The following is a 14,304-nucleotide window of genomic DNA, read 5'->3' as shown; positions in this document are numbered from 1 at the left end:
CAAAGATTAGTTAGCCATACGTTTGTGGGTCCATTTCTGGGTTCTGTATTCCGTGCCATTGATCTGAGTGTCTGTTCTCATGCCATTACCATACTGTCTTGATGATAACAGCTTTGTAATACAGCTTGAAGTCTGGCGTTGCCTCCTGCTTTGGTTTCCTTTTTCAAGATTGCTTTGGCTATTTGGGGTATTTTCTGGTTCCATACAAATTTTAGGATTGTTTGTTCTAGCTCTGTGCTAGTGTTATTTTGATAGGGATTGCATTGAATATGTAGATTGCTTTGGGTAGTATTGACATTTTAACCATATTTGTTCTTCCTATCCAGGAGCATGGGATATTTTTCCATTTGTGTGTGTGTGTGTCTTCTTCAGTTTATTTTATAAACTTTCTATAGTTTTTAGTGTACAGATTTTTAACCTCTTTGGTTAGATTTATTCCTAGGTATTTTATGGTTTTTGGTGCAATTGTAAATGGGATCAATTCCTTGATTTCTCTTTCTGTTGCTTCATTGTTGGTATATAGAAATGCAACTGATTTCTGTGCATTGATTTTATATCCTGCAACTTTGCTGAATTCATGAATCAGTTCTAGCAGTGTTTTGGTGGAATCTTTTGGGTTTTCCATGTAGAGTATCATGTCATCTGCAAAGAGTGAAAGTTTGACCTCCTCCTGGCCAGTTTGGATGTCTTTTATTTCTTTCTCTTGTCTGATTGCTGAGGCTAAGACTTCCTAATACTATGTTGAATAATAGTGGTGAGAGTGAACATCCCTGTCTTGTTCCTGACCTTAAGGGGAAAGCTCTGTTTTTCCCCATTGAAGATGATATTAGCGTTGGGTCTTTCGTATATGGCTTTTATGATCTCGAGGTATGATCCTTCTATCCCTACTTTCTTGAGAGTTTTTTTTATCAAGAAAGGATACTGCATTTTGTCAAATGCTTTCTCTGCATCTGTTGAGAGGATCATATGGTTCTTGTCCTTTCTTTTATTGACATGATGGACCACATTGATTGTTTTGCAGATATTGAACCAGCCCTGCATCCCAGGTATAAATCCCACGTGGTCGTGGTGAATAATTTTTTTAATGTATTGTTGTTGGATCCAGTTGGCTAATATCTTGTTGAGGATTTTTGCATCTGTGTTCATCAGGGAAATTGGTCTGTAGTTCTCCTTTTTAGTGTGGTCTTTGTCTGGTTTCAGAGTCAAGGCAATGCTGGCTTCACAGAAAGAGTTTGGAATTTTTCCTTCCATTTCTATTTTTGGAACAGCTTCAAGAGAATAGGTGTTAACTCTTCCTTAAATGTTTGGTAGAATTCTCCTGGAAAGCCATCTGGACCTGGACTCTTGTTTTTTTGGGGAGATTTTTGATTACTAATTCAGTTTCTTTACTGGTTATGGATCTGTTCAAATTTTCTGTTTCTTCCTGTTTCAGTTTTTGTAGATATGTTTTTAGGAATTTGTCCATTTCTTCCAGATTACCCATTTTATTAGTGTATAATTGCTCATGATATTCCTCTTATTGTTTTTATTTCTGCTGTGTTGGTTGTGATCTCTCCTCTTTCATTCTTGATTTTATTTATTTGGGTCCTTTCCTTTTATTTTTGATCAGACTGGCTACTGGTTTATCAATTTTGTTAATTCTTTCAAAGAACCAGCTTCTTGTTTCATTGATCTGTTTTACTGTTTTTTTGGTTTTGATAGCATTAATTTCTGCTCTAATCTTTATTATTTTCTATCTTCTGTTTTGGGTTTTATTTGCTCTTCTTTTTCAAGCTCTTTAAAGTGTAAGGTTAGGTTGTGTATCTGGTAGTCTCCCATTTCTTAAGGACAAACTTTCCTTGTACTGCATTTCAAGAGGCATTTATTATATTCTTATATGTGGTAACTGAGTAACATTGTGTGTGTGTGCATATAACTATATATAAAACTATATAAAATCTTCAAAAGCCATTTTGTTTCAAAAAACTTATTTATTAAGTGTATGGAACTACACAAATACTGGTTATAGTATTATTTGAGGAATATAAATAATTTATTTTATACATGGCTTTTCTTTTTTCCAATTGCACATTTTGGAAAATGTTCCTTTTGTGGCCTTTTTTTTTTTTTTTAACTTGATATGTAGAAAACCCAGACTTACAATCTTGTAAATCAATGAAATTGCTTCAGTTATAGAAAACAGTTGATGTCAGTTGATGTTCAGATCATTGTTTTCCTGTTTTCAAAGTTACTAGGAAAGAATGTAGAAAGAGTAAAAGTTAACATGCCCGTTAGATTCTTTTGAACACTGCCAGTTCTTGATAAAACTTTTGGCAGCAGCTGGCTATTGGTCAATTAAAGGTTGCCAGTATTCTTCATTATTGATTTGAAGCAAGGTCCACATATTTCAAATACTAGTAGTCGCTCTACCAAGTTAGCATTCTTTTATCAAAATTAGCTAGCTTGCTAAATTATTAACCTTTATACATAATTCAAAGCCGTTGTAATCTGGGTAAGCATAATTCAAGCATAATTTCAGCCTCTTTTGTAAAATGAAGTGCATGCACTTTGTGACTGCTGTTTCCTTGCAGACCAAGGACTTTTTTCAATTATTTCCAAGTTCACACTTTTGTTCCATACAGTTAGAGTTGTCAGAAGTGTGACTATAAGATAAGTAATCTGTTACTGTATGTGGTTGTTTTAATTGATGTGCCAATTGATTATAAATTTAATGAAATTCTTTAGACAAGTATTTTATGATACTCACTTGTAGTTTGTAATCTTAATCATATGAATTAAAGTACTATGGTGAGAATCTTCATCAAATGTGCTTCCACATGTTTTGCTAAAATACTTTTCTCTTTGTCATTCTTAGAAAACTAATGCCTTTTCAGACATTTCTGCAGAAAACTGATTTTTACACTAGCAAATTATTTTTTACTTTTCTACTCTATCCTTGTATAAAAAGGAAGTAAGACACTTTTCAGTCTTTTAAATACTACCCTACCCCTCCCAAAAAACTTCTTAAAGTACATAATGAAAATTATACTCATTTTATTTTACTATAATCCTTTAAAATGCTTTATAATATTGTCCCTGTCATTCCCTTGTCATCAAAAAAGTAATTTTTAATATATCCATGTCAAAAATGAAGAGTGGAAGATTAATGTTCTATTATTGCCCAGAATAGAGAATGCAAGACTCTTAAGATCCTAAGACTTTGTGGATCACTAAGCCCCCCTTCCTGTTCTGCACATAAAATTACAATCTTCCTTGGAATATTTGTATGGCCATGAAGCTTAGAGAAAATACTAACTATAATCCATAGGTTCAATTTATTAAGGTTTATTTAGAAAGAATGGAGTAAGGTAGTACACACAAAATTAATTTTACAGAGGTGATGTTGAAAATTTGTGTGGATATTTGAGGATATGAAATAGTTCATACCTCAAGCATTTTTTTACATTATATAATGGCTATTTTGAATGATATAGAGGATTTTGTTAAAACAAAAATCTCTTAGATAAAAAAGTCTGAAACGTTTAACTTTTTTTTTTTCAATTTTTTAATGTTTATTTATTTTTGAGAGAGAGAGACAGAGCATCAGCAGGGGAGGAACAGAGAGAAAGGGAGACACAGAATCTGAAACAGGTTCCAGGCTCTGAGCTGTCAGCACAGAGCCTGACGTGGGGCTCGAACTCACAGTGAGATTGTGACCTGAGCCGAAGCTGGACGCTCAACCGACTGAGCTACCCAGGCACACCTGAAATGTTTAACTTCTAAAATTAAAACATAGTGTAATTTTTGTAAATTTAAAAATTAATAGAATGTGTATTGACACTGCAGATTTGTAACAAATTACAGGTTGAATTAGTAATGCCATAATAAAAACACTAAAGAAAATGCCTACTTTTGTAATACTGAGTTGATATGTACTTGTCTGATGCCATGTCTTTTAGCATAGGTTCAAAGTGACATTAGTTTAAACAACATGGAAGTTGATTTCTTTCTTATGTAAAAGTCTGGAGACAGGCAGTTCAGAGCTGGTAGAATATCATTTCTCAGGAAGATTGTCTAGGGACCTATGTTCCTCCTAACTTCTTATCCCACCATATCTTGGTGTTTCCTTTTTTCCCTATAGTCCATGTGGCTCATCATCATATCTGCATTATGGCCAGCAGAAAGAGAAATAGGAAAATGGTAAAACATGGCCCCAAAATTACACATATGACTTCTCCCAAATAGCCAGAAATTAACCATATGGCCACACATAGCTGCAAGAGAGGTTAGGAAACATAGTCTTTAATTCTGAATAATCATGTATTGGGCCAAAATTCAGGCATTCTGCTACTGTAAAGTGGATCTGTTAGAGTCTATGAATCCCCTGAAATTGTTTATAAAAGTTTAAGTATGAACGTGCACTTTTCTGGGTAAAGGGGCTTAGCTGTCATCAGCTTCTTAAAGGGATTTATGACCTAAGAAAAGTTAGGAGCACTTAGATATTTCTAAAAAAATTTAAATGATTTATTTAATATAACATTTATTTTATTAGCTCCATTCCAATTGATTACAACCTGTATCGAAAATTCTGGTCACTTCAAGATTACTTCAGGAACCCTGTGCAATGCTATGAGAAGATTTCATGGAAAACTTTTCTTAAGGTGAGTTGCCAGTTACATACTACCCAAAAGTCAATGTTTTACAGCTATGGCAGAGGCAAAACTTGACTCTTGTCCAGCATACTTTTTATTGTATAATTTTACCTCTTAGGTTTTTATGCCTATTTTATAATATAATGCAGAAGCTAAATTGTAAATTAGTATTTAAACTGCCAATTTTGTGGAGTTGTTTATAAATGAGTTAGGGATTTCAAAGTTAGCAATTACAGCCTTGGGGTTTGATTTTTTTTTACATAGTATTATCAACACAAATTGATGAATATTTGCCAAATATGTTGTCTTTACTTTGCACAAAATTATTTCAAGTATCCTGTTAGAATAAGGGTTGCAAACTATGGCCATGGGCCAGATCCAGTCTTCTCTGTTTTCGTAGTTATATTGGCACACAGCCACACTCATTCATTTATGTATTACTTATGGCTGTTTGTGTGCCGTGATGGCAGACTTGAGTAGTGTGACTGAGACCACATGAGCCACATAGCCTGTGAAAATTAATAAAAGGAAACCTCATTTAGAATGGAAGAATCAGGAAACCAACAGAGGGAACTCTTACACTCAGCACTAGTTGTTAATTTCAGACCCAGCTGGAAGAGATAGACCTTTTCAGTCTATACTATTTTACTGTCCCAGCAGCATGAAGATTTCTTCCTCTCCCAGCAACAGGCCAGCAAGTGAGAGATAGCGACAGTTTAGCCAATGAGAAACCACTATACTTTGAACTCCCAGTTCATTCCAGTGGACTTTTAGTTTATAACAGCCCCTCAGAACTCCTCCTTTATTCTGTAAAAGAGCATTCTTCTACTTTGTTCTCCCAAAATTTGTGTCTGGCTTTGTGGGTAGTTTGCTAGTCCCAGATTGCAATTCTCAGCTATTCCCAAATAAACCCTTTTTCTTTTTTTTTTTTTTTTTTTTTTTGCTGGTAAAATAACTGCCAGTTTTATTTTTAAGGTAAACAAGCTTAGGGGTGCCTTGCCGGTTGAGTAGAGCATGCAACTCTTGACCTCATGGGTTTAAGTTCCAGTCCCACTTTGAGTGTAAAGACTACTTAAAAATAAAATCTTAACAAAAAAAATTTTTTTTTAAGTTGGAGCACCTGGGTGACTCATTCTGTTAAGCATCAGACTCTTGATTTGGATTCAGATCATGATGTCACGGTTCATAAGTTAAAGCCCTGTGTCAGTCACTGCACTGGCAGCACAGAGCCTGCTTGGGATTCTCTCTCCACCTCTCTCTCTCTGCCCCTCCCCTGCTCCCACAGGTGCTCTCTCTCTCTCTCTCTCCCTCTCAAAATAAACTTAAACAAAAATTTTTTTTAAAGGTTTACAAACTATCAGAAAAAAACAGCTAGCCTTTGTTTTATAAGAATTCTCTGGGGGCGCCTGGGTGGCTCAGTCGGTTGAGTGGCCGACTTCGGCTCAGGTCATGATCTCACAGTCCGTGAGTTCGAGCCCCGCGTCGGGCTCTGTGCTGACAGCTCAGAGCCTGGAGCCTGCTTCAGATTCTGTGTCTTGCTCTCTCTCTGACCCTCCATCGTTCATGCCCTGTCTCTCTCTGTCTCAAAAATAAATAAACATTTAAAAAAAAATTTTTTTAAAAAAAGAATTCTCTATATTTCTTTTTGTTGGCTACTTAAAGATCAGTTGTCCTTTTCAGTTGTAGTCAAAATCCAAGGTGAATGCGTAGCTCTTAAAAGTGGCATGGTGTTGGGGCGCCTGGGTGGCGCAGTCGGTTAAGCCTCCGACTTCAGCCAGGTCACGATCTCGCGGTCCATGAGTTCGAGCCCCGCGTCGGGCTCTGGGCTGATGGCTCAGAGCCTGGAGCCTGTTTCCGATTCTGTGTCTCCCTCTCTCTCTGCCCCTCCCCCGTTCATGCTCTGTCTCTCTCTGTCCCAAGAAAAATAAATAAACGTTGAAAAAAAAAATTTTTTTTTTTAAAAAAAGTGGCATGGTGTGTGTTCAGATTAAGTGGTGAGTGAGAAATCATCTGGAATTGTTACTAGATAGGATTCAACATCATTGTCTTATTTGGTCACAGCATTTTAGCACAAGAAATCTTGAATGTTTTCCACAGCTGGTTAAACAGCTAATTTCAATGGTAAATTTCTGTATAATCTCAAAGCATTACTTTCTCTATTTGCCCCTTACACAAACTATATAAGAAATGATATTTCTTCAGGAGTAGAGGGTTTATCCCAACTCTTACAATACCATGAAATCTCATAACAAGTAGTTTTACTCCCATTTTCCCGTCATGGTTTTTCTTGTTTAATATGCTTTACAATATGCATTCATGGTTAACTGTGAGTAAATTCTAGGTGTTTTGATATAGAAAAGCACTTAAAAAATTATTGGGCCACAATGTCAAATAAAACTAATTGGTATTTTTACTTTGCAGTATTCTGAAGAAGTTCTAGCTGTTTTTAAGAGTTATAAATTAGATGATACTCAGGCCTCCAGGAAAAAGATGGAAGAATTAAAAGCAGGAGGAGAACATGTGTATTTTGCAAAATTTTTAACAAGTGAAAAGGTACAAATTTTTCTTTTTCACTAAGCATAATAAGTACTCGTCTTTTTTTCTATTTAGCTGATCTTGTTTTTAAGTTTAATAGAAATGTTTCTTTATTTTTGGTTAAAGCTGGTAAGTATTAGTTTGAGAATCTTGTGTCTTCCTTCCACAAGTAAGACTAATTTGATTTCAGAAGTGAAAGAAGTTCTGCATTTTCTGTTTTGTAGGCTTATTTTGCAGTTTAATTACTTTCAAGTGCATATATTTTGAACCTCAAGTTAGGATTTAATTTGCATTATTGAAGATAATATTTTGTAATTAGTTTGTCCCTTAGGTACAAATAAGGTGTTTAAACATTCTCTGTAATCTTATTTGTACAGCTTAAGAAGTAAATTTTATTCAAATGCAATGCTAAGGGGGGTATAGCTCAGGGGTAGAGCATTTGACTACAAATACAGTGATAATTGTATTAGGAGTTTGGCTACAAGGAGTTTGACTACAGGTGGTAGCCAGGAGTTTGGCTACAAGTGGTAGACACCAGATATGTTTCATGTGGGACCAGGGGCCAGAGCCAGATTCACTGCTTGAAGCCAGGGACTGAGGTTGAAATTTACCTTCTTTTAAAAAGAAGCTAAGACAAAATATTAATAGTATTCTGCCAAGGGCAGTGGATTCATAGGAGACTCTGGGTCTAGGGATAACAAAGACACAGATTTGTGTCAAGCTTTATGTCTGCTAGCTTTGTGACTAAATATGTGATATCTTCAGTATACTAATAAAATAGTTGCTCCAAGAATTCATCTTAAGACTTTTTCCAGACTTGGTTCCAGGGACCCTCATGGAATCAAATGGAAAACTCCTAGACAAGAAAGGATGTACAGAGAAAGAAGGGAAAGTAAACAAACATTCCAAAACAAAAGCTTCTCATGCAAATCTCTGATAAATTACAATTAAATTACAATATGATTCACAAAATTTATAAAGAAATTCAATACTAGGAAATACCACCAACCAAATCAACTGTTGGGATACACGGGTATTTATTCCAGATACACAGCCTGATCGTGACTTTAAAAATACATGTTTTGGATAATCAAAGAGATAATTGATTATATAGCATCCATTGAGACTAAATAAAAAATTGTGAAACTGAAACAGACAGAAATGAAACAGAATTGTTCAATATGACAACTAAGTGAGAGACTTAGAAATGAAAAATGTGATCATCAAAACCAAAGCAGAACACACAGAATTAAACTATAGATTGAACATAGATGAAAAGAGAACTAATGAATGTTAGGTAATGTTAAGTTTACCCAGAAGACACAGAGACAGGGTTTTTTAGCTTGTTAATGTGAAAGAGCAGTTGAGAGCAATGTGTGGTTGACTGAGAAATTTCAGCAACTATTAAAGAACAAAATAGAGGGAAAAGTATATTGAAAAGAATTAAAGGTAATACCAAGTTCGAAGATTAAATGTGTGCTACAAATAATACTTCAGTACATCATGCTATAACTGCAGAGACAAAGAGACAACCTTAAAAGCCACTAAAGGGGGAAAAAAAAAAAGAAATATACTAGAAAGGAACAGCTGTCTGTTAGCCAATTTCTAACAGTTAACAGATACCAGAAGATAGTGGTGAAATGCTATAGTTCTAAAGAAGAAAACCTATCAATCTAGAATTTTATATCCAGCTAAATGCACTCAAGACTATGGACAAAATAGACATTCTCATTGAAAGACCAGGAAAACATACTTCTCTAAGACCTTCTTTTTGAAAAACTTCTAAAGGGTATTCTCTAGGAAGAAGGAAAAGTTGATATTAAAGTTCTTCTGAAAAGCCAAGAGTACTAAGAAAAATTGGAAGAAATTGGAAACAATTGCCCTATCAGATATTAAGACCTGTAATGCTCTAGTAATTGAAACAGTAAAGCAATTATTAGTACAGGTATAAAGAAGGAAAAAAAAAAACTAGAAAAATAGAAAGCACAAACTGAAGTTTGAGATACAAAAGTTACATTACAGATTAGTGAGGAAAAGATGGATTATTCCTTTTTTTAATGTTTATTTTTTTTTGAGAGAGAGAGGGCTGGGGGGAGGGACAGAGAGGGAGACAGAATCCCAAGCAGGCTCCATGCTGCTAGCACAGAGCCCCACATGGAGCTCGAACTCACAAACTGTGAGATCATGGCCTGACCTGAAACCAAGAATTGGATGCTTAACCAACTGAGCCACCCAGGCACCCCAAGATGGATTATTCTTAATAAATGTTGCTTGGACAGCTCACTCATATGGAAAAAAATACAATTCAATTCATACCTTATTACATGCACAAAGCTGAATTCCAGCTTAATTAAAAGTCTAAAGGAGAGGGGCACCTGGGTGACTCAGTTAAGCGTCCGACTTCGGCTCAGGTCATGATCTCACGATTCGTGAGTTCAGGCTCCATGTCAGACTGTCAGACAGTTCAGAGCCCGGAGCCTGCTTCAGATTCTGTGTCTTCCTCTCTCTGCCACTCCCCCACCCCTCCCCTCCCTCTCTCTCTTCCTCCCTCCCTCCCTCCCTCCCTCCCTCCCTCTCTCTCTTCCTCCCTCCCTCCCTCCCTCCCTCCCTCTCTCTCTCTCTCAAAAATAAACATTAAAAAAATTCTTAAGTCTAAATGAGAAAAGCAGAACTGAAACATTTAAATATATATATAAAATGTGTACATTCGGAGCAGGGAAAGATTTCTCAAGTCACAGCACCAGTCATGAGGGAAAATACCAATATAGTTAATATGAAAACATAAAAGTTTGAATAGTAAAAGATACCATAGAGGGGCGCCTGGGTGGCTCAGTCGGTTGAGTGTCCGACTTCAACTCAGTTCATGATCTCACGGTCTGTGAGTTCGAGCCTTGCGTTGGGCTCTGTGCTGATGGCTCAGAGCCTGGGGCCTGCTTCGGATTCTGTGTCTCCCTTTGTCTCTGCCCCTCCCCTGTTCATGCTCTTTCTTTCTCTGTCAAAAATAAATAAACATTAAAAAAAAATTTTTTTAAAAAGATACCATAGAAAAAACCATACCAAAGTGAAAAAACAGCCACAAACTGGAAGATACTCATCACCTGTATAACTGAAGAAGATTAATATTCTGAACATTCTGTCAATAAAAAGACAAGCCAGTGGAAAACTGGAAAGATGGTATGTGCAGGTAGATTGCACATACAGAAACCTAAATCACTGATAAGCTTATAAAAGATGCTAACCATCTCTAATAGCCAAAGGAATTAAAATGATGAGGCAGTCGTTTCACACCAAATTGACAAAAGCAGAAAAGCCTAACAACAAATGGTATTTGCAAAGGTGTGGGAAAGGACGCTTTCATACACGCTGGTTGAAGTATAAATTGATTTAACCACTTTGCAGAGCAATTTTATAACTAGCAAAATTAAAACTTCTGTTCCTAGATGTGGCCCCTAGAGAATCATGCACAAGGAAATAATTAAGAAGACTCATTGTTTGTAAATTATGTGTTTGTAGGTGGAAGTTTGGAAACAATCTAAATGTTCATAAGCAGGAGGCTGGTAAATTATGGTAAATTTATGCAGTAGAGTTCCACAAAGCACTGAAAGTGGGTTAACTGGAGCAGAGATTGGCAAATCTAGCTTGCCACTTGTTTTTATAAATCAGTTTTATTGCCTCACACCCATGCTATAACATCCACCTGTTGTCTATGGCTGATTTGTACTGCCACAGCAGAAAGTTGTAGTTGTGATGAAGACTCTATCATCCACAAAGCCTAAAATAATTTACTAATTGGCCCTTAACTGAAATTTGCCAACCCCCGAATTATGTTACATGTATTAAGTTGTATAAATTTCAGTTATAATGTCGTGTGAAAATAGTTTATTGCAGAATAATATGTATAGAGTTTGAAAACATGCAAAATACCTCAATATGTTATTTATAGATGACTACTTATGTAGCAATAATGTGAAATCATAAACACCAAATACATGGTAGTGCTTACAATAGAAGAGGAAGGGAGAGGGGAGCAGAAGAGGGAGGTTACAGAGGAGGGCTTAACAGTTTCGATAATATCTATTTAACAAATGTGGAACAGGTAAAAATGTTAGGATTTGACATGTCACTGGATAGAGGGACATGAATGTTATATTACTTAACTGTACCTTTTTGACATTTAAAATTTTTCATAATTTAAAAATTAGATAATTTGATATCAGCTAATGTGTTAATGATGACAAATTAAGATTTTAATGAGAATGCTCTTAATTTTTTTTCTAGCACAGATTTTTAAAGTACTTTGTATAAATGATAGAAATGGGATATTTCATACTTCAGTTTAATTTTACCAGGAATCTTATTTACATGTACAGTTTATTAACAGAAAGGCACATAAAGATAAATAAGAATAGCATGATCCTTTTTAGGTTTAGAATAATAATCAGGAAGGCTGAAAGGCCTGAGCTGAGATGTGCAGTAAAAGCTAAGGATGATAAAAAGACCCTTTGTTCAAGAAACAAAACAAAGAAATATTTGACCCATTGCATGATGTAAATGGTGTAATTTTCTAAATAACCAAAGAAAAGTAGAACTAGAAAATATACATTAAGGAAGAAATAATGCACTTGAGCGTGTCAGTTTTAGTCTCAGTTCTGTCACTAGCTGCGTGATCTTTCAGAGCTTATAGTTTCCATAAGCATAGTGTGAAGCAGTTAGCTTGACTGATCATACTGGTCCCTTCCCACCTCCGATTCAATGTCTTGTTGACTCCTGTTTTCAGTCCACTATTTCCATCAAAAACTATATTCTAGCATAAAAAATGTGGGAGGGGTGCCTGGATGGCTTAGTAGGTTAAGTGTCCGACTTCGGTTCAGGTCATGACCTCACAGTTTCGTGAGTTCAAGCCCTGTGTCAGGCTCTGTGCTGACAGCTCAGAGCCTGGAGCCTGCTTCACATTCTTGTCTGCCTCTCTGTCTCTGCCCCTTCCCTGCTCACGCTGTCTTTGTCTCTCTCTAAATTAAATTAAATTAAATTAAATTAAATTAAAATAAATAAAATAAATAAAATAAAATAAAATAAAAAATAAAATTTAAAAAAGAAACGTGGGAGACCAAAAGCCCAAGATAGATGAAGAGTTTGTACACAACGCTAGCCATTTCAGTTCATCTCTCCAAGCCAGGAGGCTTGTTTGTATTCCTGACTGGCTGAACTACTTAAGGTCTTCAAACAGACGAGTCTTTTACTGGACTTAGAGTCTTAGTACCTCCTGTTTTCTTTCTTGTCACATACTCTCCAACTCAAGATTTGCTCCTATAGTTTATAGTTGTGCTTTTTCCAGGCAGTCTTCCTCAAGTTGCTTAGGCAAATAGATGGAGGGTGGAACTCACTGGAGAAAAGCGGGTTTCATGGGCAAAATAAGTGTGTTTTACTTTGGACATGAAATCTGATCAAGTGTCAGTTGAACATTCAAGTAGATATGTAATAGCTTTGTAAGTATACAGATTTGGAGTTTAGCAACAGGGTCTAGGATGAGAGTATAGATTTGGTATATGGTATAGTTACCAGCTGTATGTAGTAATTAAAGGAAAATACAGACTGGAGACAGAAGAAAACATTATGCAGAATCATGCAGAATCCTGAAGAAAATCAACATTTAAGGGGCGGGGGAGTCCGGGAGAGGAAGAAGCTTGAAGAGTAGCCAGTGAAATTGGAGAAAAACTAGAGAAGTGTGACCTTATGGAAGCCAAGCATATCAAGTAGGATGAGGACTCTGAAAAAAATGTTCATTGTGGGCGGGTGGTGGGACACAGTTCATTGGATTTAACAACAAGTAAGTCATTGGTGATCTTGGCAAAAACAGTAAATTGGTAAACAGAAAGCCACAGATTGTGCAGGTTGAGGGGTGAATTGGAAACAGTTCTTTCAAGAAGTTTGGCTGTTAGGGAATATGAGGGGAGGCTGAGGATCTCTTTGAGAGAAGTTACTTAATGCTAATAGAAAGGAGCTTGGAAAGAAGAAAGGGTTGAAGAAAGGGGGGTTAACTGATGGGACTCAGTTAACTTGGGAGATTGGAACTTCCAAATGGAAGGATTACCTATAGCAATGAAGATGTTGAGACAGAAGAAAAAAGGTGAAAACAAGGATGTGGGTGAAGCTTCCAATTTACTGAAATATTTTCATTGAAGGTGGAGGTAGTTGATGTACTGAGAGTGGAAGGGTAGTTAAGTAATGCTTGTAATATGTTGAAAGGGTTTGCAGTAATTGCTGTGGAGAAGAGGAAAGAATTACAGCCTTGGAGAATAAAGAAAGATCACTGATTAGAGACCAGAATTTTAAGTTAGAGGCAGTAGCATAGGGGGATACCATCTGCAGAGCTATGTGGTTTGAATTTTCTTTCAAGTAGCTCCATCTGCAACCTCCATGGGAAGCCTTCGTGTTGATAGAGGGAAGGTGAGTAACTTGGTTCGATCTGGTGTTGCTGTTTTGCCCAGTAGATGTGACAGAAGTATGGCACAAAGGTGTTGAGGAAGTTGGCAAGAAAACGGTTGAAGAGAGAAACCAGAAAGTCAGGACCAGGACTCAGCCAGCTATAGCTGCAGGCTAAATCTGACCCACTGCTTGTTTTATTTTATATTTTAATATGTTTACATAAGTACCTACATAATATAATATGCCTCTTGGCTCACAGAGCCTAAAATATTTACCATCTAAAGGTTTGCTGACCCCCCTTATCTTAATCAAGATAGGATTACTATAAAAACAGAATGGGACTAACAGGCAGAAAATAGATGATTCAAAGGACTTAAGGTCTCAGTCAGGTCCTGGGACAACTGAGTGAGAGACTGGAAGAATCAGAGGCTATGGTGAGAGGATTGTGAATTGAGGGTTTCAGAGCTGGGGTAGCTGTGAGTAATAACCGGCTCCAGCTTTTGTCCATAGCAGTGGGGCCACAGCAGAGCTATGCCTGTCCGTGGAGCTGAGGTCAAGGAACTTGAGAGCCTGGGTAGGGATGGTGAGGTCATCTAGGAGAGGAAAGGAAGTCAAGAGACTGTGCCATTCAATTTGGGTTGAGATATTTAATATGATAAATAATAGAATAAAAGGTTCAATACCTAAAGGTGAGGATTGGAAGGCCAGTCAT

General features: G+C 36.5%; 1 protein-coding gene across 1 annotated transcript in view; it reads left to right on the top strand.

Moving 5' to 3' along the window:
- The window catches only part of THOC1 (THO complex subunit 1), a 53,372-nt gene that overhangs the window by 25,280 nt on the left and 13,788 nt on the right, over nucleotides 1–14,304 (top strand). Inside the window, exons 10-11 of the mRNA XM_047086999.1 lie at nucleotides 4,532–4,640; nucleotides 7,053–7,184. Of these exons, the coding sequence (XP_046942955.1) occupies nucleotides 4,532–4,640; nucleotides 7,053–7,184 (241 nt within the window). The remainder of the gene's footprint in view (nucleotides 1–4,531; nucleotides 4,641–7,052; nucleotides 7,185–14,304) is intronic.

The sequence above is a fragment of the Lynx rufus genome, unplaced genomic scaffold (assembly GCF_022079265.1).
Source record: "Lynx rufus isolate CCGP_SWC_20201006 ecotype Redwood Valley unplaced genomic scaffold, mLynRuf1.p SCAF_22, whole genome shotgun sequence".
Lineage (NCBI taxonomy): Eukaryota > Metazoa > Chordata > Mammalia > Carnivora > Felidae > Lynx > Lynx rufus.
This window is presented reverse-complemented; position numbering and strand designations above follow the sequence as displayed.